This window comes from Scyliorhinus canicula, chromosome 20 (genome assembly GCF_902713615.1).
Source record: "Scyliorhinus canicula chromosome 20, sScyCan1.1, whole genome shotgun sequence".
Lineage (NCBI taxonomy): Eukaryota > Metazoa > Chordata > Chondrichthyes > Carcharhiniformes > Scyliorhinidae > Scyliorhinus > Scyliorhinus canicula.
Genome location: NC_052165.1, coordinates 53,190,970 through 53,215,877, shown reverse-complemented (window position 1 = coordinate 53,215,877; position 24,908 = coordinate 53,190,970). Strand labels below are relative to the sequence as shown.

General features: G+C 48.3%; 1 protein-coding gene and 1 long non-coding RNA gene across 5 annotated transcripts in view; one reads left to right on the top strand and one right to left on the bottom strand.

The window, feature by feature from the left end:
* LOC119955324 overlaps nucleotides 1-24,908 on the top strand; it is a 201,871-nt gene that overhangs the window by 29,501 nt on the left and 147,462 nt on the right. The window lies entirely within an intron of this gene.
* The window catches only part of cacna2d4a (calcium channel, voltage-dependent, alpha 2/delta subunit 4a), a 591,407-nt gene that overhangs the window by 472,664 nt on the left and 93,835 nt on the right, over nucleotides 1-24,908 (bottom strand). For all 4 annotated transcript variants that reach the window (XM_038781413.1, XM_038781415.1, XM_038781414.1 and 1 more), the window contains exons 5-6: nucleotides 14,371-14,533; nucleotides 12,414-12,545 (exon numbers count right to left, since the gene is read on the bottom strand). In XM_038781413.1, coding sequence (XP_038637341.1) covers nucleotides 12,414-12,545; nucleotides 14,371-14,533 — 295 coding nt within the window. The remainder of the gene's footprint in view (nucleotides 1-12,413; nucleotides 12,546-14,370; nucleotides 14,534-24,908) is intronic.

The following is a 24,908-nucleotide window of genomic DNA, read 5'->3' as shown; positions in this document are numbered from 1 at the left end:
CCTACCACCAGCTCCCCATCCATAAGGCAGACCGCCCATACACTGCCTTCGAAGCAGATGGCCACCGTTACCACTTTCTCAGGGTTCCCTTTGTTGCCTCACCAACGGGGTCTCGGTTTTCCAACGGGAAATGGACCGAATGTTTGACCGGCATGGACTGCGGGCCACCTTCCCGTACCTGGACAATGTCACCATTTGCGGCCATGACCAGCAGGACCATGATGCCAACCTTGCCAAATTTCTCCACACCGCCACTCTCCTCAACCTAACTTATAACAAGGAGAAGTGCGTGTTCAGCACGAACCGCTTAGCCATCCTAGCTATGTGGTCCAGAACGGATTTCTGGGGCCTGATCCCGACCGCATGCGCCCCTTCATGGAACTCCCCCTTCCCCACTGCCCCAACGCCCTTAAAGATGCCTGGGGTTCTTCTATTATTACGCCCAGTGGGTCCCAAACTATACGGACAAGGCCCGTCCACTCATTCAATCCACTCTGTTTCACCTGACAGCCAAGGCTCACCAGGCCTTCAACCGTATTAAGGCTGACATCACCAAGGCTGTGATGCACGCAGTCAACGAGACGTTACCATTTCAAGAAGAGAGTGACGCATCAGACGTCGCTCTAGCCGCCACCCTCAACCAGGCAGGCAGGCCCGTGGCAATTTCTCACGAACTCTGCTCGCCTCCGAAATCCGACATTCCTCCGTCGAGAAGGAGGCCCAAGCCATCGTTGAAGCTGTGCGGCATTGGAGGCATTACCTGGCCGGCAGGAGATTAACTCTCCTCACTGACCAACGGTCGGTTGCCTTCATGTTCAACAACACACAGCGGGGCAAGATCAAAAACGATAAAATCCTGAGGTGGAGGATCGAGCTCTCCACTACAACTACGAGATTTTGTATCGCCCCGGTAAGCTCAACGAGCCCCCCGATGCCCTATCCCGAGGTACATGTGCCAGCGCACAAGTGGATTGACTCCGGACTCTGCACGACAACCTCTGTCACCCGAGGGTCACACGGTTTTACCATTTCATCAAGGCTCGCAATCTGCCCTACTCCATCGAGGAAGTCAGGGCTATCACCAGAGACTGCCAGGTCTGCGCGGAGTGCAAACTGCACTTCTACTGCCCAGACCGTGCGCGCCTGGTGAAGGCCTCCCGCCCCTTTGAACGCCTCAGCGTGGACTTCAAAGGGCCCCTCCCCTCCATCGACTGTAACACGTACTTCCTCAGTGTGGTCGGTGTGTATTCCAGATTCGCCTTCGCCATCCCATGCCCCGACATGATGTCTGCCACCTTCATTAAAGTCCTCAACACCACCTTCGTTCTGTTTGGATTCCCCGCCTACGTCCACAGCGACAGGGGATCCTCATTCATGAGCGATGAGCTGTGTCAGTTCCTGCTCAACAGGGGCATTGCCTCGAGCAGGACGACCAGCTATAACCCCCGGGGAAATGGACAGGTGGAGAGGGAGAATGCAACGGTCTGGAGGACCGTCCAGCTGGCCCTACGGTCCAGACATTTCCCGGCCTCCCGCCAGCAGTAGGTCCTTCCCGACACCCTGCACTCCATTCGGTCGCTCTTGTGCACCGCAACTAATGAAACACCCCATGAACGTCTCTTTGCCTTCCCTAGGAAGTCCACCTCCGGGGTGTCGTTCCCGACTTGGCTCGCAGCTCCAGGACCCATGCTCCTCGTACGACTCCTCGTAAACACCTACGACTCCACAAGGCGGACCCGTTGGTTGAGAGGGTACAACTACTTCATGCCAACCCTTCATGCCTACATAGCGTACCCCGATGGCCGCCAAGATACTGTCTCCCTCAGAGACCTGGCACCAGCTGGTTCCTCACACACACCCCCCTCCGACCCGGCGCCACCCTCCCCTCCCCCGGCACACCCCACCGCAACCCCCACTCTGGGACAATCCGTCCTCCCCTTGGCCACACCCGAGGATGAAGAGGATTTTGACACGCTCCCGGAGTCACCGAAGACCAAACCGCCAGCACTGCTACGTTTCCAACGGCAGATCAAGGTTCCGGACCAACTGAATCTGTAACATGACCTGGACTTTTATAACACCATCCCTCTGTACGTAATTTTCCCCTCCACCGCGCTGGACTCAATTTTTTTTACTCTCTTTACTTTGAAAAGTCTACCTGTATATAGTTCTCCACCACCCCCGCCGGACTCAATCTTAACAGGGGTTGAATGTGGTAGTCACCACTGATGTCTATATTGTATATAGAGGATGTCAATGTAGGTGCTTTATGGTAAGGCACTGTATTACAGGTACGGGGGTAGTTCCCTGCCTGATGGCTCCGCCCATTAGGCGGAGTATAAATATGTGTGCTCCCAGTGCAGCAGCCACTTCGCCAGCTGCTGTAGGAGGCCACACATCTTAGTCTAATAAAAACTCGATTGCATCCAACTCTCGTCTTTGAGTAATTGATCGTGCATCAGGGGGTCTCGCGCCCGTTGACCCGGACCATCATTGAGTTTTTCAGGTGCTTTGGTTGCGACTGGTCGAGGGTGACTGCGCCCAGCTGTGGGTAGCCAGCGTGGTCGGCGGTATCGGGGTCACAAAATGGCGGCCCCCATGAGTCGCACATGTCGGGCTGGGTCGGAGATGGTGACCAAAATGGCCACCCCATTGGTCGCACGTGTCGGTGAGTTTTTGATTTCTGGGCTTTAGGTCGGTCCAGACAGACTCTGGCAAAGTGTCCCTTTTTCCCACAGTCATTGCACGTTACTGTGCAGGCTGGGCAACGCTGCCAGGGGTGTTGGCCCTGGCCGCAGAAGTAGCACTGCGGTTCCCCGGGCTGGACTGGCAGCCGCGCGGCACAGGCTTGTGACGTAGTCGGGTCCGACGGGGGCTGCGACGATGGTGTCCACGAGGGGCTTGCCGATGGAGGCTCTGGTAGGCCACCTCTAACGGGGTGGCTAGTTTTACCGTGTCCCGCAGGTCAGTGATCCAGTTTTCCAGCAAGCGCTGCCTGATGTAGTTCGATCGGAGCCCAGCCACGTAGGTTTCCGGATCTGTATGTTCATGTGTTCCTCCACCGTCACATCCCGATAGCTGCAGTTCCTCGCGAGTAGGGTCAGGGTTTCCAGGTACCCGTCTAGCGATTCCCCGGCGTGTTGGCGGCGAGTAGTGAGAAGGTGTTGGGCAAACACATCGTTTACGGGCTTCACGAAATGCGCCTTGAGGGTTGCGACCACCGCCTCGTACGTGGCACCTTTTTCGATCATCACAGAGATTCGATGGCTCATCTGAGCGTGGAGGAGTCGCAGCTCAAGGGTTTCAATGGGAGGCGTTGTGGAGGAGTCAAGGTAGGCCTCGAAGCAGCGAAGCCAATGTTCAAAGATCTCCTTGGCCTCTGACGCGCGCGCGTCGAGTTCGAGCTTATCTGGCTTTAGAGCGGTTTCAATGGTGCTGTCGATGGATAATAAATTGTTATACCGTGAATTCACTGTGAGACCATGAGAACGAGTGAACATTCGTCTTTATTCTCCATGAATTCGCCTGCCAGAGTCGGCTGTACAAATGAGTGCCACCCACAGGTGGCCGGACTATTTATGGACCTGGTGAGGGCAGAGCCAGAGGTGGAAACCACCGGGGTTCCAGTACAGTACCTGGAAGTAGACAGTATCATCACTTCCAGGTCGTAGGTCACATCATTATACAGGCAGCTCATGCATTAGGGGAATACATTCACCACAGTCGGGTCACGGAAATGTCCCTGGTGCTGGGGACCAGTCCCTGGGTGTTTGGATGTCGGCTGCTGCTTCCATGGTGTTGTCTCCTGCAATGCTCAGGCACAGTGTTCAGGCATCACAGTTTGATTGGGATGCTGAGCAATAACCCCAACATGCTACATGGCACGCCCACCCACGAGAATCCACCTGGTAGCTGTGAAGTGCTCATTTAACTATGATTGCCAATGCACAATTAGCTATAGCCTTCAGCCGCGTCGCCAGAGGCCACCGTGGTCAGTGGGAGTTATGAATGGTCGGTGGGGCAGGCGGGCAGGAGCAGTGGTTGCCCCTAGAACAGGACCACACGATCCAGTGATTGGCATGGCGGACTCGCAGGTGCTGAGATACCCACCTACCCTCCCCCATTCCCCAGCCCATGCCATGGGCAGCCACAACCCCCTCATTCCACAAACTCCCCCCCCCCCCCCCAACGGTGGCAGCCCATCCCGACCGAGGCTGGCCTCCCGGCCCCCCTCCCCCTCCCCCCTCCCCCCCTACCCCTCCCCCCAACCCCTCCCCCCCAACCCCCCCACCCAACCCCTCCCCCCAACCCCCCCACCCTCCCCCCCACCCTCCCCCCCCACCCCTCCCCCCTCCCTCCCCCCCCCACCCCTCCCCCCCTCCTCCCCCACCCCTCCCCCTCCCCCCCCCCACCCCTCCCCCTGGGCTCATTGCTCAGGACCTTAGATGGCCACTCACCTCCTCGGAGCCCTGCAGTAACTATTCTGCCAGCTTTATGTTTTTACCAATCGGCGTTGCCGTGACCACCTGCTGGGGATTCTGTTTGGTCATGGGAGCTGTTAAGTAGGGGGTTAATTGTATAGCGATTTGGCTGAAATGGTGATAAATGGTTTCTCGCCACACTACGCTGTGATACCGATCTCGCCAATGGGAGTGGGCTGGTTAGATTGCAAACAGATCGGCGCCCGGCGCAGTTCTCAAACTCGAACTCTGCTGCAATTTAATGGCCTTGTCGCGCTTTCGCTGAAGCTACAATCAAGCACTGGCTGGCTTGTTTTAATAGCTACCTCAGAACGGCGGAAAATGTACCGACGAGGGAGCAGAAGCAACACATCCTCCACTTGTGCGTCGGCACCGTCATCTACACGCTCATCGAGGACACGACCGACTACGACGCGGCCATGGAACTCTTAAAGGACACTTCATCCGACTGGTGAATCAAGTTTACGCTCGGCACTTACTGGCCACGAGGCAGCAGATCCCTGGTGAGTCGTTGGACGATTTTTACCGTGCCCTCCTCGTACTGGGGAGGAACTGCGGCTGCCCACAAGTGTCGGCTAGTGAGCACACTGAACTCCTCATCCGAGACGTTTTTGTTGCAGGCATGCAGTCCCCACAGATCCACAGACTATTAGAAAGGGAAACCTGAGCCTCACGGAGACACGGTCCCTCGCTACCTCCCTAGATGTCGCGAACAAAAGCACTCGCTCATACGCCCCCGACCACGTGGCGGCCCCCTGGGCAGCGTGGAATCCAGCCTCCCTCTCCCCCACAGACTCGGACTCCCCCCAGGCCTGCGCCGCAGGATGCCCCGAAAAATCCGCGGGGACCCGCTGCTATTTTTGCGGCCAAGCGAAACACCCTCGACAACGTTGCCCAGCCCGATCGGCAAATTGCAAGGGCTGCAGGAAGAAAGGCCACTTTTTGTCCGTCTGCCAGGCCAAGGCAGTCGCTGCGGTCCCGGGCAGCGACCGCACAACTCCCCCTCCTCTCTCTCCCCAAGGGTCCCGTGCGGCCCGCGAACCTCGCTGCCCCAATCCCCCAATGCCACGTGCGACCTCCGGGTGCCGCCATTTTGTGCTTCCGACGCCACGTGCGGGGGCCGGGCGCCGCCATTTTGTCCACCCCCACCATGTGCGACCGATGGGCACCGCCATCTTGGATCAGCTCAGAGGACCCCGCGGGTGACTACGCACCGCTCAATGATGACTCCGACTATCTGCCACGACTCGCTTCAGTCACTCTGGACCATTCTCGAAGGTCCTGCACAACGGGCATGATACGACCTGCCTATTGGGCTCCGGGAGCACAGAGAGTTTCATACACCCTACCACGGTAAGACGCTGCGCTCTCCCTGTCTATCCTGTCAAGCAAAAAATCGCCCTGGCCTCTGGCTCCCATTCAGTGGAGATCACGGGGCTTTGTATAGCGGACCTCACGGTCCAGGGGAGGGAGTTTAAAAATTACAAACTCTGCGTCCTCCCCCATCTCTGCGCGGCCGCACTCCTGGGGTTAGACTTCCAGTGTAACCTCCAGAGCCAAACATTTAAATTCGGCGGCCCTATGCCTCCCCTCACTGTCTGCAGCTTTGCGACCCTCAAGGTCGATCCCCCATCCTTGTTTGCAAACCTCACCCCGGATTGCAAACCTGTCGCCACCAGGAGCAGACGGTACAGTGCCCAGGACCGGGTCTTCATCAGGTCCGAGGTCCAACGGCGTATGAAGGAAGGGGTCATCGAGGCTAGTAACAGCCCCTGGCAAGCGCAGGTTCTGGTGGTAAAGACCGGGGAGAAGAATAGGATGGTCATAGACTACAGTCAGACCATCAAGAGGTTTAAGCAGGTGGACGCATACCCTCTCCCCCGTATATCCAACCTGGTCAACAGGATCGCACAGTACAAGGTCTTCTCCACGGTGGACCTCAAGTCCGCCTACCACCAGCTCCCCATCCGCGCGAGCGATCGCAAGTAAACTGCGTTCGAAGCGGACGGGCCACTTTTTAAGGGTTCCCTTCAGTGTCACAAAGGTCTCGGTCTTCCAAAGAGAGATGGACCGAATGGTCGACCGACACGGTTTACGGGCAACTTTCCCGTATCTCAATAATGTCACCATCTGTGGCCATGACCAGCAGGACTACGACATCAATCTCCGCAAATTCCTCCAAACCGCAAAACTCCTCCCAGACGTCCTCCACTCCATCCGGTCGCTACTTTGCACGTCTACCAATCAAACGCCTCATGAACGCCTTCTTGTCTTCCCCAGGAAGTCTTCCTCAGGGACGCCGCTCCCGACCTGGCTGGCTGCCCCCAGGCCCATCCTGCTCCGGAAACACGTGCGGACGCACAAATCGGACCCGTTGGTCGAGAGGGTCCAGCTACTCCACGCTAACCTGCAATAAGCGTATGTGGAGTACCCCGACGGCCGACAGGACACGGTCTCCCTATGGGACCTGGCGCCCACCGGATCCCCGCCATCGCCCCCGGCACCAGCCCCACCCACCCCCCTCCAACCGCAACTGCCCCCGCAGGCGCTCCCCTCCCTGGCCCGCCAACCCCCTCACCCGCGCCGCCTAGAGGGCTAGACGCCCCTCCTCCCCCACGGCCCGGCCCTCACCAGCTCCGCCTAGGGGTGTGGAAACCTCCACGAGGACCAGATCATCGCTCCCGGAGTCATGGACGCCCGCATCTCCAACATCTCCGATGAAGCTCCGTAGGTCGCAGAGGACGTCCAAGGCTCCCGATCGTCTGATCGAGTCGATATGAACTTTTAATGGACCCCTTTTTTCGACTCTGTAAATAATTTGCCGTGTGATAACACATCTCTGTATACAGTAACGGGCCAGTGGGCAGCATAGTAATGATGATGACACACCGCCATGATTTCACACTGGCATCTACCAGCTCAAATACTGACACTGTGAAAAATTTAGAGGGTGTCACAGAAGCGGGATCTGCACATGGTGAGACAGCAGGAATGACTATTCTGTAATTATGGGGAGGAGAAAGGTGCAAGTTATGGCTGGAGGGAGAGGGCAACCACAGGTTATATTGCAGTGTACTCAGATGAGGACTTCAATGGGGCAGGAAACAGAAGGAGACTGATGGGCATCCACAATGAAATGTTTGTTTCATTGGGAAGTGTGCCAGGAAGCTTGTGGTCGATGAACATTGTCTGGGACCAATCCGGTCTGAATGCATTCTTTCCAGCAGGTAAGTAGTGGCATCTCTCTTATCACACTTGTGCACCCGATCAAGATGCAGCGTCTGATGTCACAGCTTCCATTGCAGCAAGCAGCTTCAACTACAAGTCTGCGTGCTGTATTGCAAACTCAGATTAAAGTCAAGCAGGGCCAGCTTGTTCCCATGCAGGCTCACATTGCTGCCAAGATGGTTGCACATACCAGTAATCAAAGGAAGTTACAGATGTCAAGGCAGTCTAGCAATCTGTCCTCCAACAGATTAATAGGATTGCTGAGGTGTTGCCCTGAAAGTATGGTAATGCTTCCCTGGAGTGCAAACCTCTCAGGATGACAGAATTTTGTGCTCCCAGCTCTGCCTAGTGCCCTTGCTGTTGTCTGTCATTCAGCCAACACAGATTGTTGCTGCCCATGCCAAGATGGAGCAGTGTAAAACCAAGTCTTCTCGGCCAAAACTGCTTGAGATCATCCACAAAGGCCACCTGCAGTCTCCTTCACTGAAATCCAGCTGCCTGCCAACAGCTATGCTGCAGCCACGAGGACAGCCTTGCATAGGAGCACCAAGGCAAGCAAGGGTGATGATGTTCTATTTCTAAATGATATGGCATGATTTTATCGAGACATTTGTTTGAAATGTTTATTTTTGCATTGTGGTAAAGTTTGCAATCATTTGTGACTGACGGAAGGAAGGAGTCTGAGATTGTTAATGTTTTAGGAATTGGGGTCGCTGGATATTTCACTCAAAGTAATTCGTCATGTACAACCTGGACAGAACGGAAATGTCTTGGTTGCTGTCTCCCTCCCACTTCCTTTTTATCCTCTTCCTCCTCCTCCTATATCATTGCTAGCAGCTTGTCCTGCTCTCTGTGGCCTTTGCTCATTCTCTCAGTCATCTTCTATTCCAAGTGGAACATCTATTAGTGCACCATGTTTGGCAACAACCTCTGCCGTTTCTGCAGGAAGCACGTAGCCAAGAAAGAGCCTTGCTACCCCCATAGACATTTTCAATTTGAAGCAACCATGGAAAGCATTGAACATTTGCAGAATTGTGGAACAACTGAAGAAATCAGCCAGCATCTAACATGTAAATAGTTAATGAACCCTTTCAATAAGACTGAGAAGGTTGAGAAGAGATTTGATAGAATTTTCCAAAATCATGAGGGGTCTGAACAGAGTAGACTGGGAGAAACAGTCCCTGTCAGATCATGTACCAGAGAATGCTGATTTAATGTGAATGAATAGCAAATGTAGAAAAGATGACATGAAGGAAATCTTCTTCAAGCAGCGAGTGGCTGGGATCTGGAATGCTTTGAGATCTGAGACTATGGTGGAGACAGATGCAGTTAGAACATAGAACATAGAACATAGAACACTACAGCGCAGTACGGGCCCTTCGGCCCTCGATGTTGCGCCGACCTGTGAAACCATCTGAAGCCTATCTGACCTACACTATTCCATATTCATCCATATGTCTATCCAGTGACCACTTAAATACCCTTAAAGTTGGCGAGTCTACTACTATTGCAGGCAGGGCGTTCCACACCCCTACTACTCTCTGAGTAAAGAAACTGCCTCTGACATCTGTCCTATATCTCTCACCCCTCAATTTAAAGCTATGTCCCCTCGTGTTGGTCATCACCATCCGAGGAAAAAGACTCTCACTGTCCACCCTATCTAACCCTCTGACTATCTTATATGTCTCTATTAAGTCACCTCTCAGCCTTCTCCTCTCTAACGAAAACAACCTCAATTCCCTGAGCCTTTCCTCGTAAGACCTTCCCTCCATACCAGGCAACATCCTAGTAAATCTCCTCTGAACCCTTTCCAAAGCTTCCACATCCTTCCTATAATGTGGTGACCAGAACTGCACGCAGTACTCCAGGTGTGGCCGCACCAGAGTTATGTACAGCTGCAGCATGACCTTGTGGTTCCGAAACTCAATCCCCCTGCTTATAAAGGCTAGCACACCATATGCCTTCTTAACAGCCCTATTAACCTGGGTGGCAACTTTCAGGGATTTATGTACCTGGATGCCGAGATCTCTCTGTTCATCTACACTACCAAGAATCTTGCCATTAGCCCAGTACTCTGCATTCCTGTTACTCCTTCCAAAGTGAACCACCTCACACTTTTCCGCATTAAACTCCATCTGCCACCTCTCAGCCCAGCTCTGCAGCTTATCTATGTCCCTCTGTATCCTATAACATCCTTCAGCACTATCCACAACTCCACCAACCTTCGTGTCATCTGCAAATTTACTAACCCATCCTTCTACACCCTCTTCCAGGTCATTTATAAAAATGACAAACAGCAGTGGCCCCAAAACAGATCCTTGCGGTACACCACTAGTAACTGAACTCCAGGATGAACATTTGCCATCAACCACCACCCTCTGTCTTCTTTCAGCTAGCCAATTACTGATCCAAACCGCTAAATCACCTTCAATTCCATACTTCCTTATTTTCTGCAATAGCCTACCGTGGGGAACCTTATCAAACGCCTTACTGAAATCCATATACACCACATCAACAGCTTTACCCTGATCCACCTGTTTGGTCACCTTCTCAAAAAACTCAATAAGGTTTGTGAGACATGACCTACCCTTCACAAAACCGTGTTGAGTATCGCTAATCAACTTGTTCTTTTCAAGATGATTATAAACCCTATCTCTTATAACCTTTTCCAACATTTTACCCACAACCGAAGTAAGGCTCACAGGTCTATAATTACCAGGGTTGTCTCTACTCCCCTTCTTGAACAAGGGGACAACATTTGCTATCCTCCAGTCTTCCGGCACTATTCCTGTCGACAAAGACGACATAAAGATCAAGGACAAAGGCTCAGCAATCTCCTCCCTGGCTTCCCAGAGAATCCTAGGATAAATCCCATCTGGCCCAGGGGACTTATCTATTTTGACATTTTCTAAAATTGCTAACACCTCCTCCTTTTGAACCTCAATTCCATCTAGCCTGGTCGACTGAACCTGAGTGTTCTCCTCGACAACATTGTCTTTCTCCAGTGTAAACACTGACGAAAAATATCCATTTAATGCTTCCCCTATCTCCTCTGATTCCACACACAACTTTCCACTACTATCCTTGATTGGCCCTAATCTTACTCGAGTCATTCTTTTGTTCCTGATATACCTATAGAAAGCCTTAGGGTTTTCCTTGATCCTATCCGCCAACGACTTTTCGTGTCCTCTCCTCGCTCTTCTTAACTCTCCCTTTAGGTCCTTCCTGGCTAACTTGTAACTCTCAAGTGCCCTAACTGAGCCTTCATGTCTCATCCTAACATAAGCCTTCTTCTTCCTCTTGACAAGTGTTTCAACTTCCTTAGTAAACCACGGCTCCCTTGCTCGACAACTTCCTCCCTGCCTGACAGGTACATACTTATCAAGGACACGCAGTAGCTGTTCCTTGAAAAAGCTCCACATTTCGATTGTACCCATCCCCTGCAGTTTCCTTCCCCATCCTATACCTCCTAAATCTTGCCGAATAGCATCATAATTGCCTTTCCCCCAGCTATAATTCTTGCCTTGCGGTATATACCTATCCCTGCCCATTGCTAAAGTAAACATAACCGAGTTGTGATCACTATCACCAAAGTGCTCACCTACATCTAAATCTAACACCTGGCCGGGTTCATTACCCAGTACCAAATCCAATGTGGCCTCGCCCCTTGTTGGCCTGTCTACATACTGTGTCAGAAAACCCTCCTGCACACACTGCACAAAAACTGACCCATCTATAGTACTCGAACTATAGTATTTCCAGTCAATATTTGGAAAGTTAAAGTCCCCCATAACAACTACCCTGTTACTCTCGCTCCTGTCAAGAATCATCTTTGCAATCCTTTCCTCTACATCTCTGGGACTATTCGGAGGTCTATAGACAACTCCCAACAGGGTGACCTCTCCTCTACTGTTCCTAACCTCGGCCCATACTGCCTCAGTAGACGAGTCCTCAAGCGTCCTTTCTACCGCCGTAATACTTTCCTTGATTAACAATGCCACACCCCCCCCTCTTTTACCATCTTCTCTGTTCTTACAGAAACATCTAAATCCTGGAACCTGCAACAACCATTCCTGTCCCTGCTCTACCCATGTCTCCGAAATCGCCACAACATCGAGATCCCAGGTACCAACCCATGCTGCAAGCTCACCCACCTTATTCCGGATGCTCCTGGCGTTGAAGTAGACACACTTCAAACCAGCGTCCTGCTTGCCGGTGCCCTCTTTCGAACTTTTAACCCTATCCCTGACCTCACTACTCTCAACATCCTGTACACTGGGACTACAATTTAGGTTCCCATCCCCCTGCTGAATTAGTTTAAACCCCCCCGAAGTTGTCCCTTTCAAAAGCGAATTTGATAATTATGTGAAGAGAAAAATTTGCAGGGCGATGGGAAATAGACAGGGAACTAGATCTAACTGAGTTGCTCTTGCAGAGAGCCAGCATTGACATGCTGGGCTGAATGGCCTCCATCCATGCTGAAACCATTATATGAATCTTTATGGCTCATGCCTATCACATCAGCACTGTTTCCATCAGTGTCTCTGGCACCTTCCGGGACATCTGCTTTCAGTCCTCTCCTGATTGCAAATTGTGAAAGACACAACACATAAAGTGGATTCCTATTAAATGGGTCAATGTGAATAAATGCAATCTCTCCACAACATTAACATGAGTTTTCTATTGCTGTATTAATGATTTTACCTGGATAAAGTCTAAAGAAACCCGTGGAACTTCCAAAATATTGCCAGGTGAGAGTTGGATCTTGCATGAAGTTTTCATTAAAGACTATATTTAAAGCTTCCGACCAGTATGCTCCGTTCAAAATATCAGGATCTGTGGGAAGGGTATATGGTAAGATAGTGATGTGCACCTCTATAACTACTGCATTATTGAATCATTCAGACCAGAGTTCCTTTCGGTATCATTCTCACTGCAGTCACTGACATCAGATGCTGCTATTACTGGAACTATGCAGCGTGAGGATGGATTATAGTACCATGTTTTTTGTTATTAAAACAAAGTGTGACAGATTCTATATTAAGCCTTCGCTCTATATAAAACTCCACCTTATGACTCATGAGAGCAGCTGAAATTTCTCAAGTGGGGCAGGAATGATAGGCAGCCTATTACTCAATTCAGTCACATTTGCTGTTCCAACTGCTTGATTTCAGCAAATTGTGCTTTCTGTGTATTTATTAATTTTGGAAGTGTTGTAGCAGTTGGCTCATTTAAAATCCAATGATTGTCTTCTATATTGTTGTGTGGGCACTGATGTTTTACAGGAACTCCATAACATTTTTTTCAGAAGCATACTGTTACAGCAGAAATCATACCCTTGGCTGATGTTCCTAGCTAAGGTACGTGACAAATACATTCTGTATGGCTTCATGGCTTCTGCATCATCGGTGCCAAACTAATCCCCCTATCAGAAACAATCGCTCCGATGTGTTGATTCCACAATTTATCTACTATGTACCATTTGTCCTATAAGAAATTTGGTTTATTTAAACTCACATCAAGTATGTGATTAGGCAGTGGGCAAGGTTTTGATGCCCAAGGGTTTCACTAAAACTGGAACACTTCCAACTGCAATAAAAACATCAGAAATTGAATCAGCAACATTTGTCTGACAAAAACCACATACTTGAAAGCTGCAGATAACCAAGGAACAATGTCAGATCAAGCCATATGTCTAAACACATATTTGGCCATTCCAACTAGACAGCATAGAAAACATTCTAGTCATCCAATTCAGAGACACTGTTGCTACATGAAAATAAAAACTGGTGCAGTGTTGATGTCCTGTCACTAGATGCCACTAATACATTTATAAAATATATATTTACAGCAGAATCGTAATGGCGCATAGGCAGTTTCTTTTTGCAGGGAAGAAATTCCCATCAACACTTGAGCCTTGTTGAATTTTTAAAATGTCAATTTCAAAATGGAACTAATGACTACTTTAAAATATTCAGAGGTTTTATTATTATGCTAATTTCATGCATGTATGAAGTTTTCCTAAAAGGCTATATTTAAAGCTTCCGACCAGAATGTTCCATTCAATATATCAGGATCTGTGAGAAGGGTATATGGTCAGATATAATGATGTGCACCACTGGAATTACTGCATTTTTGAATATGACAAGAGTTCCTTTTCATATCTTTCTCACTACAGTCGCTGTGACATTAGATGCAGCTATTACTGGAGATATGCAAATTGAGGGTGGATTATAGTACCAGGTTTTGTGATTAAAACAAAGTGTGACAGAATCTAGGCTAGAAATTGTCTGAGGACCATCTTGAACCCAGTGATGTACTTAAAATATCTGCCAGAGACCAGAGGACCATGGTTCAACCGAAATTCGGCCTCAGACATCACCAGCATAATTTCAATAAGTTACAGGTGCCAACCAGCGGTCCAAGGCTGTTCACCAGTTGGTCCTCACAACATTGTGCTGCCTATGATGCCAACAGTAGTCCTCAAGTAGGTTCTGGGAGAGGGGGCGAGAACACGACAGTGGCAAGCATGGACCAGTAATAGCCCCAAAGAGGAATGAGGGGCCAGGAAGAGCAGAAAACAAAAATAAACGGCAAATCTATCAACATCTGAAATGAGAAATGGCATCTGATGCATAAGGAACAAACTGGTTTATTTTACCTTTATTATACACATTTGTTGGGACTTGTATATTACTGAGTGAGGTGTTCACAGGCAAATCGTTGAAATGCTCATTTACTTCTAAAATGAACTCATTTCCAAGCTCCACGTAATTCCCATTTTCATCTATCTCATTGATCAGCACAGAATTATAATAATCAAACTGCAGGAAAGAGAAGAAAACATTTTGTTAATACAGCGGATAAAACCAGTTTCTGCAGTTTTACTGCCCAGCTGGCAACATATAGCTGCATTTGGAATCCACACAATAATTGGGTGACGATCAAAAGTGCGAATCCGAGTTTGTTAAGATTCTGGGACAAAATGGAGCATCTCATCCAACTCAATATACACCATGGATTGAACCTAGACTGTACAGCTCAGTTGCTCAATGGCTAAATAAATTTACTTCACTTTTGCACATGAGTAACAATACCCTTGAAAGATGTAGAGTTTTAATAAATGGAGGTTAGGGTGGACAGTCAGCAACAGAAGTGAAGCCCTCAAATCTCTCCCCCTCCCCGCACACTGGGAGCCTGCAATCAATTCTGCCTGGAATACCTGATATGCTTCCTTCGAGGGTGTCTCCTCACCTTTCACAGGGTTAATATCAGCAACGGTGGAATGAGGTCATTAAGTAGGCAATAGGGTGCCAATTGACCATTGGACCTTTCTGCCATAATAATAATCTTTATTAGTGTCACAAGTTGGCTTACATTAGCATTACAATGAAGTTACTGAGAAAATCCCCTAGTCATCACACTCCGGCGCCTGTTCGGGTACACTGGGGGAGAATTCAGAATGTCCAATTCACCTCACAAACACGTCTTTCAGGACTTGTGGGAGGAAACTGGAGCACCCGGAGGAAACCCATGCAGACACAGGGAGAACGTGCAGACTCCGCACAGACAGTGACCGAAGCCGGGAATCGAACCTGGGACCCCGGCTAACCACTGTGCTACCGTGTCGCCCATGGACTTTTAAAAATAAATGTTTATGAAAAAATGTTCATATTAAACAGAACCACCCAAAATAACCAAACATAAATATATTATAAAAGAGAGAAACAAAAAGAGAGAAACAAAAAGAAAAACAAAAACGCACAAACACTTTAACACAAAAAACAAACTAAACTAAATCCCCTAATAGTTGACGGTTGTCATCTCAGGTAGAACCTCTCCACCGAACACCTGATGGTGTATTTGATCTTCTCCAAATGTAGAAAAGACATAAGGTCACCCAGCCAAGGCACTATGCGGAGTAGGAGGCCTCCACCCAAGAAGAATTCACCTCCAGGCTACCAATGAGGCAAAGGCCAGGACATCCGCCTTCACCCAGACTGAAGCACCAGAGAATCCAACATCCCAAATATGGCCACGAGCAGACATGGATTCAAATCTACCCAGGGTATCTCTGACATGGCGTTAAAGAAAGAGACCCAAAACTTTAGTAACTTAAGACAGGAGTAGAACATATGTACATGATTAGCAGGCACCGAGAGCAGCGCTCACACTTATCCTCAACCACGGAAGAAAAAGCTGCACATCCTACCTCTGGTCACGAGCATCCCATGCAAGACCACAATTTGAATCAAACTCAGCTCAGCACATGAAGACGTGGAGTTGACCGTGTGAAGAACCTCACTCCAAACCTCAACATTAAGAATGGCACCTAATTCAGCCTCCCATTTCATCCTCACCTCGCAGAGCAGTCCATTGAAAGGATATGGCTATATATGTCCAAAATAGACACCTTGTCCTGCATGGCCAGAGTCAAGATCGTCTCCAACAGGGAAGAGGGTGGTGACAAAGGAAAGCAGGGGAAAGGCTTGCGCGGAAAATCACGAATCTGAAAATACCTGTAAATACTAGATCCAGGCAATTAGAATTTCTCAGCCAATTCCTTAAAACTTGCAAACCTCCCCTCCACGAATAAGTCCCCAAACCTCTCCAGACCCTTCCCCTCCCAGGATTTATTTGTCAAATCCAAACCAGCTGGGTGGAAAAGATGGTTATTACAGATGGGGGCCAGCGAAGACAGGGAGCGGAACTTGAAATATTGCCTGAACTGCTCCACCCTCAGGGTGGAGACCACCACTGGATTAGAGGAAAACTTCACCAGGGGAAAATGCAACAGCGCAATAACTATTGCACAAAGACTAGAAATAGTGCAGGACCTCAATTCCATTTGACCCCATATGGAGCCGGACTCATTAAAACACAATAATATCTTCTGAATATTGGCTGCCCAATATTAAAACAATAAATTGAGTAGAGCCAGGTCTCCCGACTGTCTGTTTCTTTGGCGTAAAACCCCACGGATTCTAGGAGTCTTACCAAATAAAGGAGGACATCAATTTGTTGACGTTAGCAAAAAAGGACCTGGGAGAAAAATGGGAAGACACTGAAAAAGAAATACAAATCTTGGGGACAGATTCATTTTACTAGCCTGAAGCCTACCCGCCAAAGATAGGGGAAGGCTGTCCCACCTCTACAAGTCCGTTTTGATACTGTCCACCAGAGTAGTGTAATATAATTTGTGAAGCGAGGCCCAGTTGTGGGCCACCTGTATCCCCAGATAACGGAAGCTAGTCTTGAGAAAGCGAAAAAGTAATGTCTCCAGTTGGGCTCTCCTCCCAGAGGAGTTGACCGGGAAACATTCATTCTTGCACAAGTTCAACTTGTACCCAGAAAATGAGCCAAAAATAACAAGCAGCTTCATTATCTCATTCATAGAGGGTACTGGGTCCGTAATATAGATACGTAGGTCACCCGCGTAAAGGGACACCCGATGCTCCACCCCTCCCTGATTTATCCCCTCCACTTAACAGAGGACATCAGCTCTATAGCAAGTGGCTCTGTTGCCAAAGCAAAGAAGATGGGGACAATGTACATCTCTGTCTCATGCCGTTATTCAACTGAAAATAAGTAGCGTTCAGGATATTCGTACACACACTTGCAGTGGCAGCCATATACAGTAGCCAAATCTAAGAAATATATTTGTGGCCAAAACCAAGAATCTCAAACCGATACCCACTCCACTCTATCGAATGCCCTTTTCTATATCTAGGGAAACAATCACCTCCGGTTCAGGCACCGAGGAGGGAAAAAGGACATTTACATTTAGCAGACAACGTATCTTGGCCGACAAGTGTTGACCATTCACGAAGCCCGTCTGATCCTCCGAGATTACATTTGGAAGGCAGAACTCCAGCCGAAGTGCCAACACCGTGGCAAGTAACTTAACATCTTCATTCAACAGTGAATAGGACCCACACTCTATTGGGTCTTTGTCCTTCTTAAGAATCAGAGAGATAGAGGTCTGTTTGGGGTTGGAAGGCAACAAATCCCAGGAAAGGAGTCATTAAACACGTCCAGAATTAAAGGCACCAGCTGCTCCAAGAACTTCTTACAGAATTCAATTGGAAAGCCATTCGGATCAGGAGCTTGGCAGGTCTGCATCAAACCAATGCATTTTAAAATTCCCTCAGGATTTCACAGGGATTGCTCCTCACTGCTCCTCTCCACCTCCACAGTTGGAATGGATAGGCTATTCAACAAGTCAGGCATGGACAATCCATCCGCCGGACGTTCCGATCTATAAAAGTTACGATAGAATGATTCAAATGCTTCATTAACCTGAGGAGGAAACATTAACCTGCTTCTAAAAACAATGTTATCGCTCAAATTGCGTATCTGTATAATCGCCCGGGAGGCTGCCTGCCATTTAAGCTGATGGGCCAAAAGACGACTGACCTTCTCATAAAATATACCCCTCATGTGTCACACTTGGCTCACCACCCTGTCAGTTGACAATAATTCAAACTGTATCTGCAGCTTCTTTCTACTTGCCAGTGACTCCGGTGCAGGATCGAGTGAGGACTGGTGGTCCATCTCAAGAATGGAGTCCACCAACCTCTGCTGATCCACCTGCACTGTCCTCACTAACTGTGCATTATAGGAGATAATCTCCCCCCTCAGCACCAAAGTCCTAAAGGACATGCTGTTATTTGAATTGGTCATTCTGAATCATCCCTCAGTGTACCCGAACAGATGCCGTAGTGTGATGACTAGGGATTTTCACAGTAACTTCACTGCAGTGTTAATGCAAGCCTACTTGTGACACTAATAAAGATTATTATTATTTTAAGAGTCTCCTATAACATGGACGGTGAGATTGACTCGATTTTGTTAAATTTTATATAATCCTCCATGGCAACAGACACGTGCTTACAATTTTCTAACCGCTAACAAGTTGTGTCTAACCTCCATGGCAGACATGGGGTGGGGCCAGATTCCAGCACCAAATCCACAAAGTACAAGTACAGGGCATGGTCCAAAACAACAATTGCTCAGTACTCAGCCATCACACTGAAGGGAGGAGGGACCTACCTACCACAAAGTAATCAATCCGCGAATATACCTGGTGAAAATGTGAGATAAATGAAAAATCACCTGGCTGCAAGAAACACCGAGGATCTACATTTACCACCCCCTCACCCCATCTGTTCCATGAGTAATAGCATAGTACGTGCCATCCCCGATGGATTACGAAATTTGGGCTTGGAACGATCCAAGTGACCTAAGCCGGGAATCGAACCCAGGTCCCTGGCGCTGTGAAGTAACAGTGCTAACCACTGTCTTACTGTGCCGCCCATAACTTCTGTTATTCCAAACAAAACTCCAAGCACTGAAATGTAGAGCAATGTGCACTGAATAATAACTGATAACATCATAAACCAGTAACTGCACCAGCAGTTTTATTCTGCATTTGTTCCCCTCTCCTCAAAGAGCTTTGTGATTTTGCCTATGTACCCAAGTCTTTCTCCTCCTTCCATAGAGGTATGAGAAGATTGATTGCCATGTGGCCCCAGAGCAGCACCTCAGGATCATGACATTATGGTTACATGTAGTAAATTATTCCATCTCAATGGAATCAAGATTAATTATCCTCAACTAATCTCATAAATACAATAAAATTGGATTCAACTGATAAATCATGCCCATATGCCCATAATAGTCTTTTTTTTCTACGTGTTGTACATTTACACCACACATTAAAGACAGAAAAAGGGACAGAAACCCTATTTAATTGACAGATTTCCAATAAGCAATTTTCTTTGTATATGGAACTAAGATGAGGAAAAAAAAGTTGAAATACAGATCATCCATGGTCTATTATAGGGGGATCTATACTCAGGGGTACAGATGGGCACTGCTGTGGATGTGAAAGAAACTCCAGGATGGTATGTTGCTTCCCTGGTGCCAGGGTCAAAGATATCTCTGAATGGGCACGAGGCAGGGGGAGCATCCGGATCTCTGCACCACCCTAACACCTTTTCCACGTTGGCCGCTCAGTAATAAAACAAGTTTAGCAGCCCTAGACCTGCCTACTTTCTGAAGGACCCGCCTGTGAATCCTCGGGGCCTTACCCACCCAAACAAAGCCTAAAATAAGCCACTCGACCCTTTGGGAATAAAACTGGGGCAGGAACACAGGGAAACACTGAAATAAAAACAAAAATCTCAGCAAGATGTTCATCTTAACCGACTGGACCCAGCCCGCCAAAGATAATGGGAAACTCTTCCATCTCTGTAAGTCCACCTTTAAGCTGCGCACCACGCTTGTATAATTCAAACTCCAAAGCTTAGTCCAACCCCAGCCACCTGGTCCCCTAAGTATCAAAAAACAGTCCCCGTTAACCAAAACGGCAACCCTCAAATCTGGCTCCCCTCCCCAATGTACTGATCACAAAATATTTGCTCTGTCCAATATTCAACTTGTAACCAAAGCTCTGAAAAATACTCATAATATTCCCTGTAGATGACCCTGGATCCCTCACACACAGCAGCAAATCATCTGCATTTAATGATACCCTATGTCCATCCTCCCTCAAAATTCCCACTCCATGCAACCGAGGCCCTCAAATCAATGAATGGCCAATGGCTCAATTGCCAACGCAAACAATTAGGGAGACATCAGACATTCCTGCCTTGTAATCCGATGCAACTGGAAAGACCTTGAGCTTATGGGGTTGGTATAAACACTAGCAAACATGGCCGCATACAGCAGTCATATCGATGACTCAAACCCAGGACCAAACCTAAACTTCTCCAATATCGCATAGAGGTACCCCCACTCAACGCAGTTGAACACCTTTGCCGGATCCAATGATACGATTATCTCAAATTCCAGCTTGGCCGCAGGGGTAGGCATCCCATTCAATAACCGCCTCACATTGGCTGACAACTCCCATCCCTTCACAAATCCTGTCTGGTCTTCCCTCTAAGACACCAGCCTTAATGCCAACACCTTGGCCAGTAACATGGCATCCACATTCAACAGAGTGAACGGGCATTGCGGCCTACACTCTGTGCAGTCCTTATCCTTTTTCAGGAGCAGATAGACTCCTGCCCCAATGTTTCCGGGAGGGTGACCTTTGCCAAAGAGTCCCTAAACATGCCCAGCAACAATGGACCCAACTGATCCGAAAACCTCTTATAAAATTCCACCGGGAACCCATATTGAATGGTGGAACAGGTTCAAGGGGCTGAATGATTTACTTCTGTTCATATGTTCCTTACTTTGTTCCAATTCATTCAGCTGATGACTCAGTGCTGTCTCTTTTGCCTGAGTAGGTTCTGGGTTTACAACTCACTCCAGAAACTTGAGCACATCAGTGCAATATTGAGGGAGTGCAATACTGAGGGAGTGCTGCACTGTCAGAGATGCCATCTTATAGATGAGCCACTAAACAGAGAACCCCTCTGCCCTCTTGGATGGCCATAAAGATCCATGACAGTATTTTGGAGAAGAGCAGGAAGGGTTTTGGCCAGATTTATCCTTCAACTAAAATTACAAAAATGTATTTCATAGATTTTCATAGAATTTACAGTGCAGAAGGAGGCCATTCAGCCCATCGAGTCTGCACCGGCTCTTGGAAAGAGCACCCTACCCAAGGTCAACAACTCCACCCTATCCCCATAACCCAGTAACCCCACCCAACACTAAGGGCAATTTTGGACACTAAGTTTTATCTGGTCTATTCTCATTGCTGTTTGCGGGAACTTATGATGCAAAAATCGGTTGGCATATCACGACAGCAACATTTCAAAATTGGTTGTGAAGCACTTTAGGGCATCCTGTGGTTGTGAAAGGCAATACGAATGCCAGTCTTTCTCATTTTACTATTTCTGATAGTAATGTTGTATTGCTTTGTGCAATATAAGTTACTCACTTGCTTCTTCCAGAATGATCTTTAACTCGATGTTGATTAACACTCGTAGTCTTCCAATTAGAGCAAATAGTTTATTGAGTAACGTTGACAAATTAACTGAGAGTTTGTTCTCTCTCCAATGCTTAAACTAGATGTTGCATGAACATGATTGATTAAGAAATACCTAGGAATATCTACACCTGTGCTGAGCTGTCTTTGCTTGTAGTCCCTTGTCCCAGTATCTGTGAAGAAGCGGATCTTGGCTTGAGTCTGACTATTTATCCCTGTCTCTAGTGCTGCTCTCTCGTGATTACTTGGTTGTTACATATATACATTAACCCCTTGTTTACATACAGATATGCAGATCGCTAGTCCTTTTTTTAATGGGCAATTCTCAATCCATCTGTTAACATCTGGGGCAGGATTCTCCGAACCTCCGCCGGGTCGGAGAATCCTCGGGGGGGGGGGGGGGGGGGGGCAGCGCGAATCCTGCCCTGCCGCCCCGGCGCCGGCTGCCGTATTCTCCGGCGCCGGTTTTTGGGTGGGGGCGGGGCACACACCACGCCGGTCAGGGGCCGTTGGCAATTCTTCGGGCCCCGATGCGCCGAGCGGCCGTTGGTTTTTGGCCCACCTGCGTGGATTAGACATGGTCCCACACGGCAGGACCTGGCAGGTAAGTTGGCGTGGGCAGTCCTCAGGAGGGTGCGGGGGATCTTACGTCGGGGGGGCCCCCATGGTGGCCTGGCCCACGATAGGGGCCCACCGTTCTGAGGGCAGGCCTGTGCTGTGGGGGCACTTCTTCCTTCCACACCGGCAGGCCTGTAGGGCTCCGCCATGGCCGGCGCTCGAGCCTGTAGGGCTCTGCCATGGCTGGTGCGGAGAAGACATCCCCCTGCGCATGCTCCAGAATACGCCTGCGGTTCCACGCATAATATTTCTCTGTTTGCAGGATCACGCCGGCCCTTTGGCGCATTCGCGGACTCACGCAGTCCGTTCGGCACCAGCTGGTGCGGCGCCAACTCCTCCAGCGTTCTTCTAGCCCCAGAAGTGCGGAGGATTCTGCTACTTCCGGTCGGGCCGATGCCGGAGTGGTTCGCACCGTTTTTGACGCCGGCGTCGGACCATTGTACCGATTCCAGAGAATCCCACTTCATATTTAGTAATACTAAGTAAAAAGGGCACAAACACATAGAGATTTATCCATGCAGCAACCATTTTCAAGTGCTAAATCAGCATGATTTGTTATGAGCACCAGTATGATCATTGTCATTATTAATATAGGTACTAGGAGAAAATGGTCTATAACTCCCATTTCAAACTGGTGTTAGGCCCTGTGAATATGCAAAGAAAGAAACTAGCACTTTTTACAGGTCCATAATTGAAGAAGATTGGTTTGCTGGGAGGCTCCCCGCGTGAGCTACATTTCGGAAAACCAACTCTGCATACAGTCTCTCAGGTGGTCCTTAAAGGGAATGCTGCATTATCTAGCCAACAAAGCATGTGTTGAAAATATATCTACCCGAATGTGCAACCACAACGACACATCCAATTATGTGGGCAGCTGTCAGCTATCCCTGTGCCCCCACCCCTCACAATAGAATAATAAAAATAATATTGTCCTCCATTTGCCTTTGAACAAAGAGAACAAAGAACAATACAGCACAGGAAAGGGCCCTCCAAGCTTGTACTGGTCATGATACCAACCTTGGCCAAAACCCTCAGCACCTCCTTGTGCCATATCCCTCTATACCCACCCTATCCATGTATTTGTCCAGATGCCTTTTGAACACGGTTAATGTATCTGCTTCCACAACCTCCCCTAGAGGATATCATCCAATTAGGGAATGTCTTCCAATTAGGTAACTTACACTGGCTTCCCACCAGTGTCATTTAAATCAGGCTAACCATCAAGGAGATCATTTTTACTTGCCATAGGTTTGAGGGTGGATGACAGGTTAAAAACTCTGAAATTGAATGTGCATTGGTAAACCATGTATAAACAACCAACTTCCACTCTAACTGTAGCACATATGCCTGCATTTGCCCAATCCCCTCTGAAGAGACATTTTCAATATGCTAACCATAGATAATAACTGTCGTACCTCAACCATTACGAAAAGACCCAAGCATTCCCCCGCTTCATGGAGGTATTAGAAAACAAAGTAGGTTACCAAGCTGCATAAGGAGATAATAGTGCACATAAACAAAAGTTTGGTCAAAGAGGTAGATTTTGAGGAGAAAAGCACAGTAGAGGGGTTAGAGCTACAGAGAGAGTATTCCAGAGCTTGGGGCCGAGGCAACTGGCGGGTGTCACAAAACTCATACTTTGCTCAGTTTGGAATTTCAGTTCCCAACAAACCTTGGACTTTCTGCGCATACAGAGGCCAGGAGTGGATTGCACATGCACAATTGCAGCTCAGTTGGCCATAAAACATTTATATTGCCATAGAATCTGGTTCAACCAGCAAAACCAGGAAATAAGTAATACAATGAATTAATGAAAATTTTCGAAGTTTCAGTTCCACTACTGTAGTCAGGAAGAAGGTAAAAGTATTTTACAGTTTGTAGTGTCTTTAAGAGGATTAGTTGGATTTTACGAATTTGGTACAACACTTGATGATGCTCTTTGAGACAGGCTAGTTTGTGGACTCCACAGTGAAGCTATTCAGAGGAAGCTGCATATTATAAGTGATTAAACTCTAAAAGCTGCTGTGGAAATTGCCATTTCATTGGAGCTTGCAACGTGAGAGGCTTCACAGGTAGGAGCTGGAGTGAAGATCCACAAAATGAATACCTCAAGGAACCAGGCTGCAAAGGTGTACATAGATTGAACATTCAGCGGGGGAATGCTGGAGTAAATCAAATACATGCAAGAACTGTAGCAAGAAGATGCGTTGGGCTCAGGAAACATCTTTTACACCAAGAAGGTGTAAAAAGAACAATACAATCAAACAATCTATTTGTTTCTACAAATTAGTGGATGAGGCTCAAGATCACTCAAAAGACAGCAAAACCTTTAAAACTGTTAAATGTGATCCTAAGGACGTACACTGAAGAGTTTGTACCATTAAAAGGATGCATTATGGTGAATGTAGAAGCAAATGGGCAGACGGCGAAGTTGCCTCTTCGCGTTGTCCGTGAAAACTTTCCTGCTCTATTTGACAGAGCATGATTGTCTAAGATTAGGCTTATCAGAGAAACAGTCAATCTATTATTGGATTCAAAGTGCAACTTGCAACAACTTCTGAAGTTATATGGAAAAGTGTTCAAAGATTCGTCAGGCTCTATGACAGGAGTTGAGCTACACTTAAAACTCAAGGCAG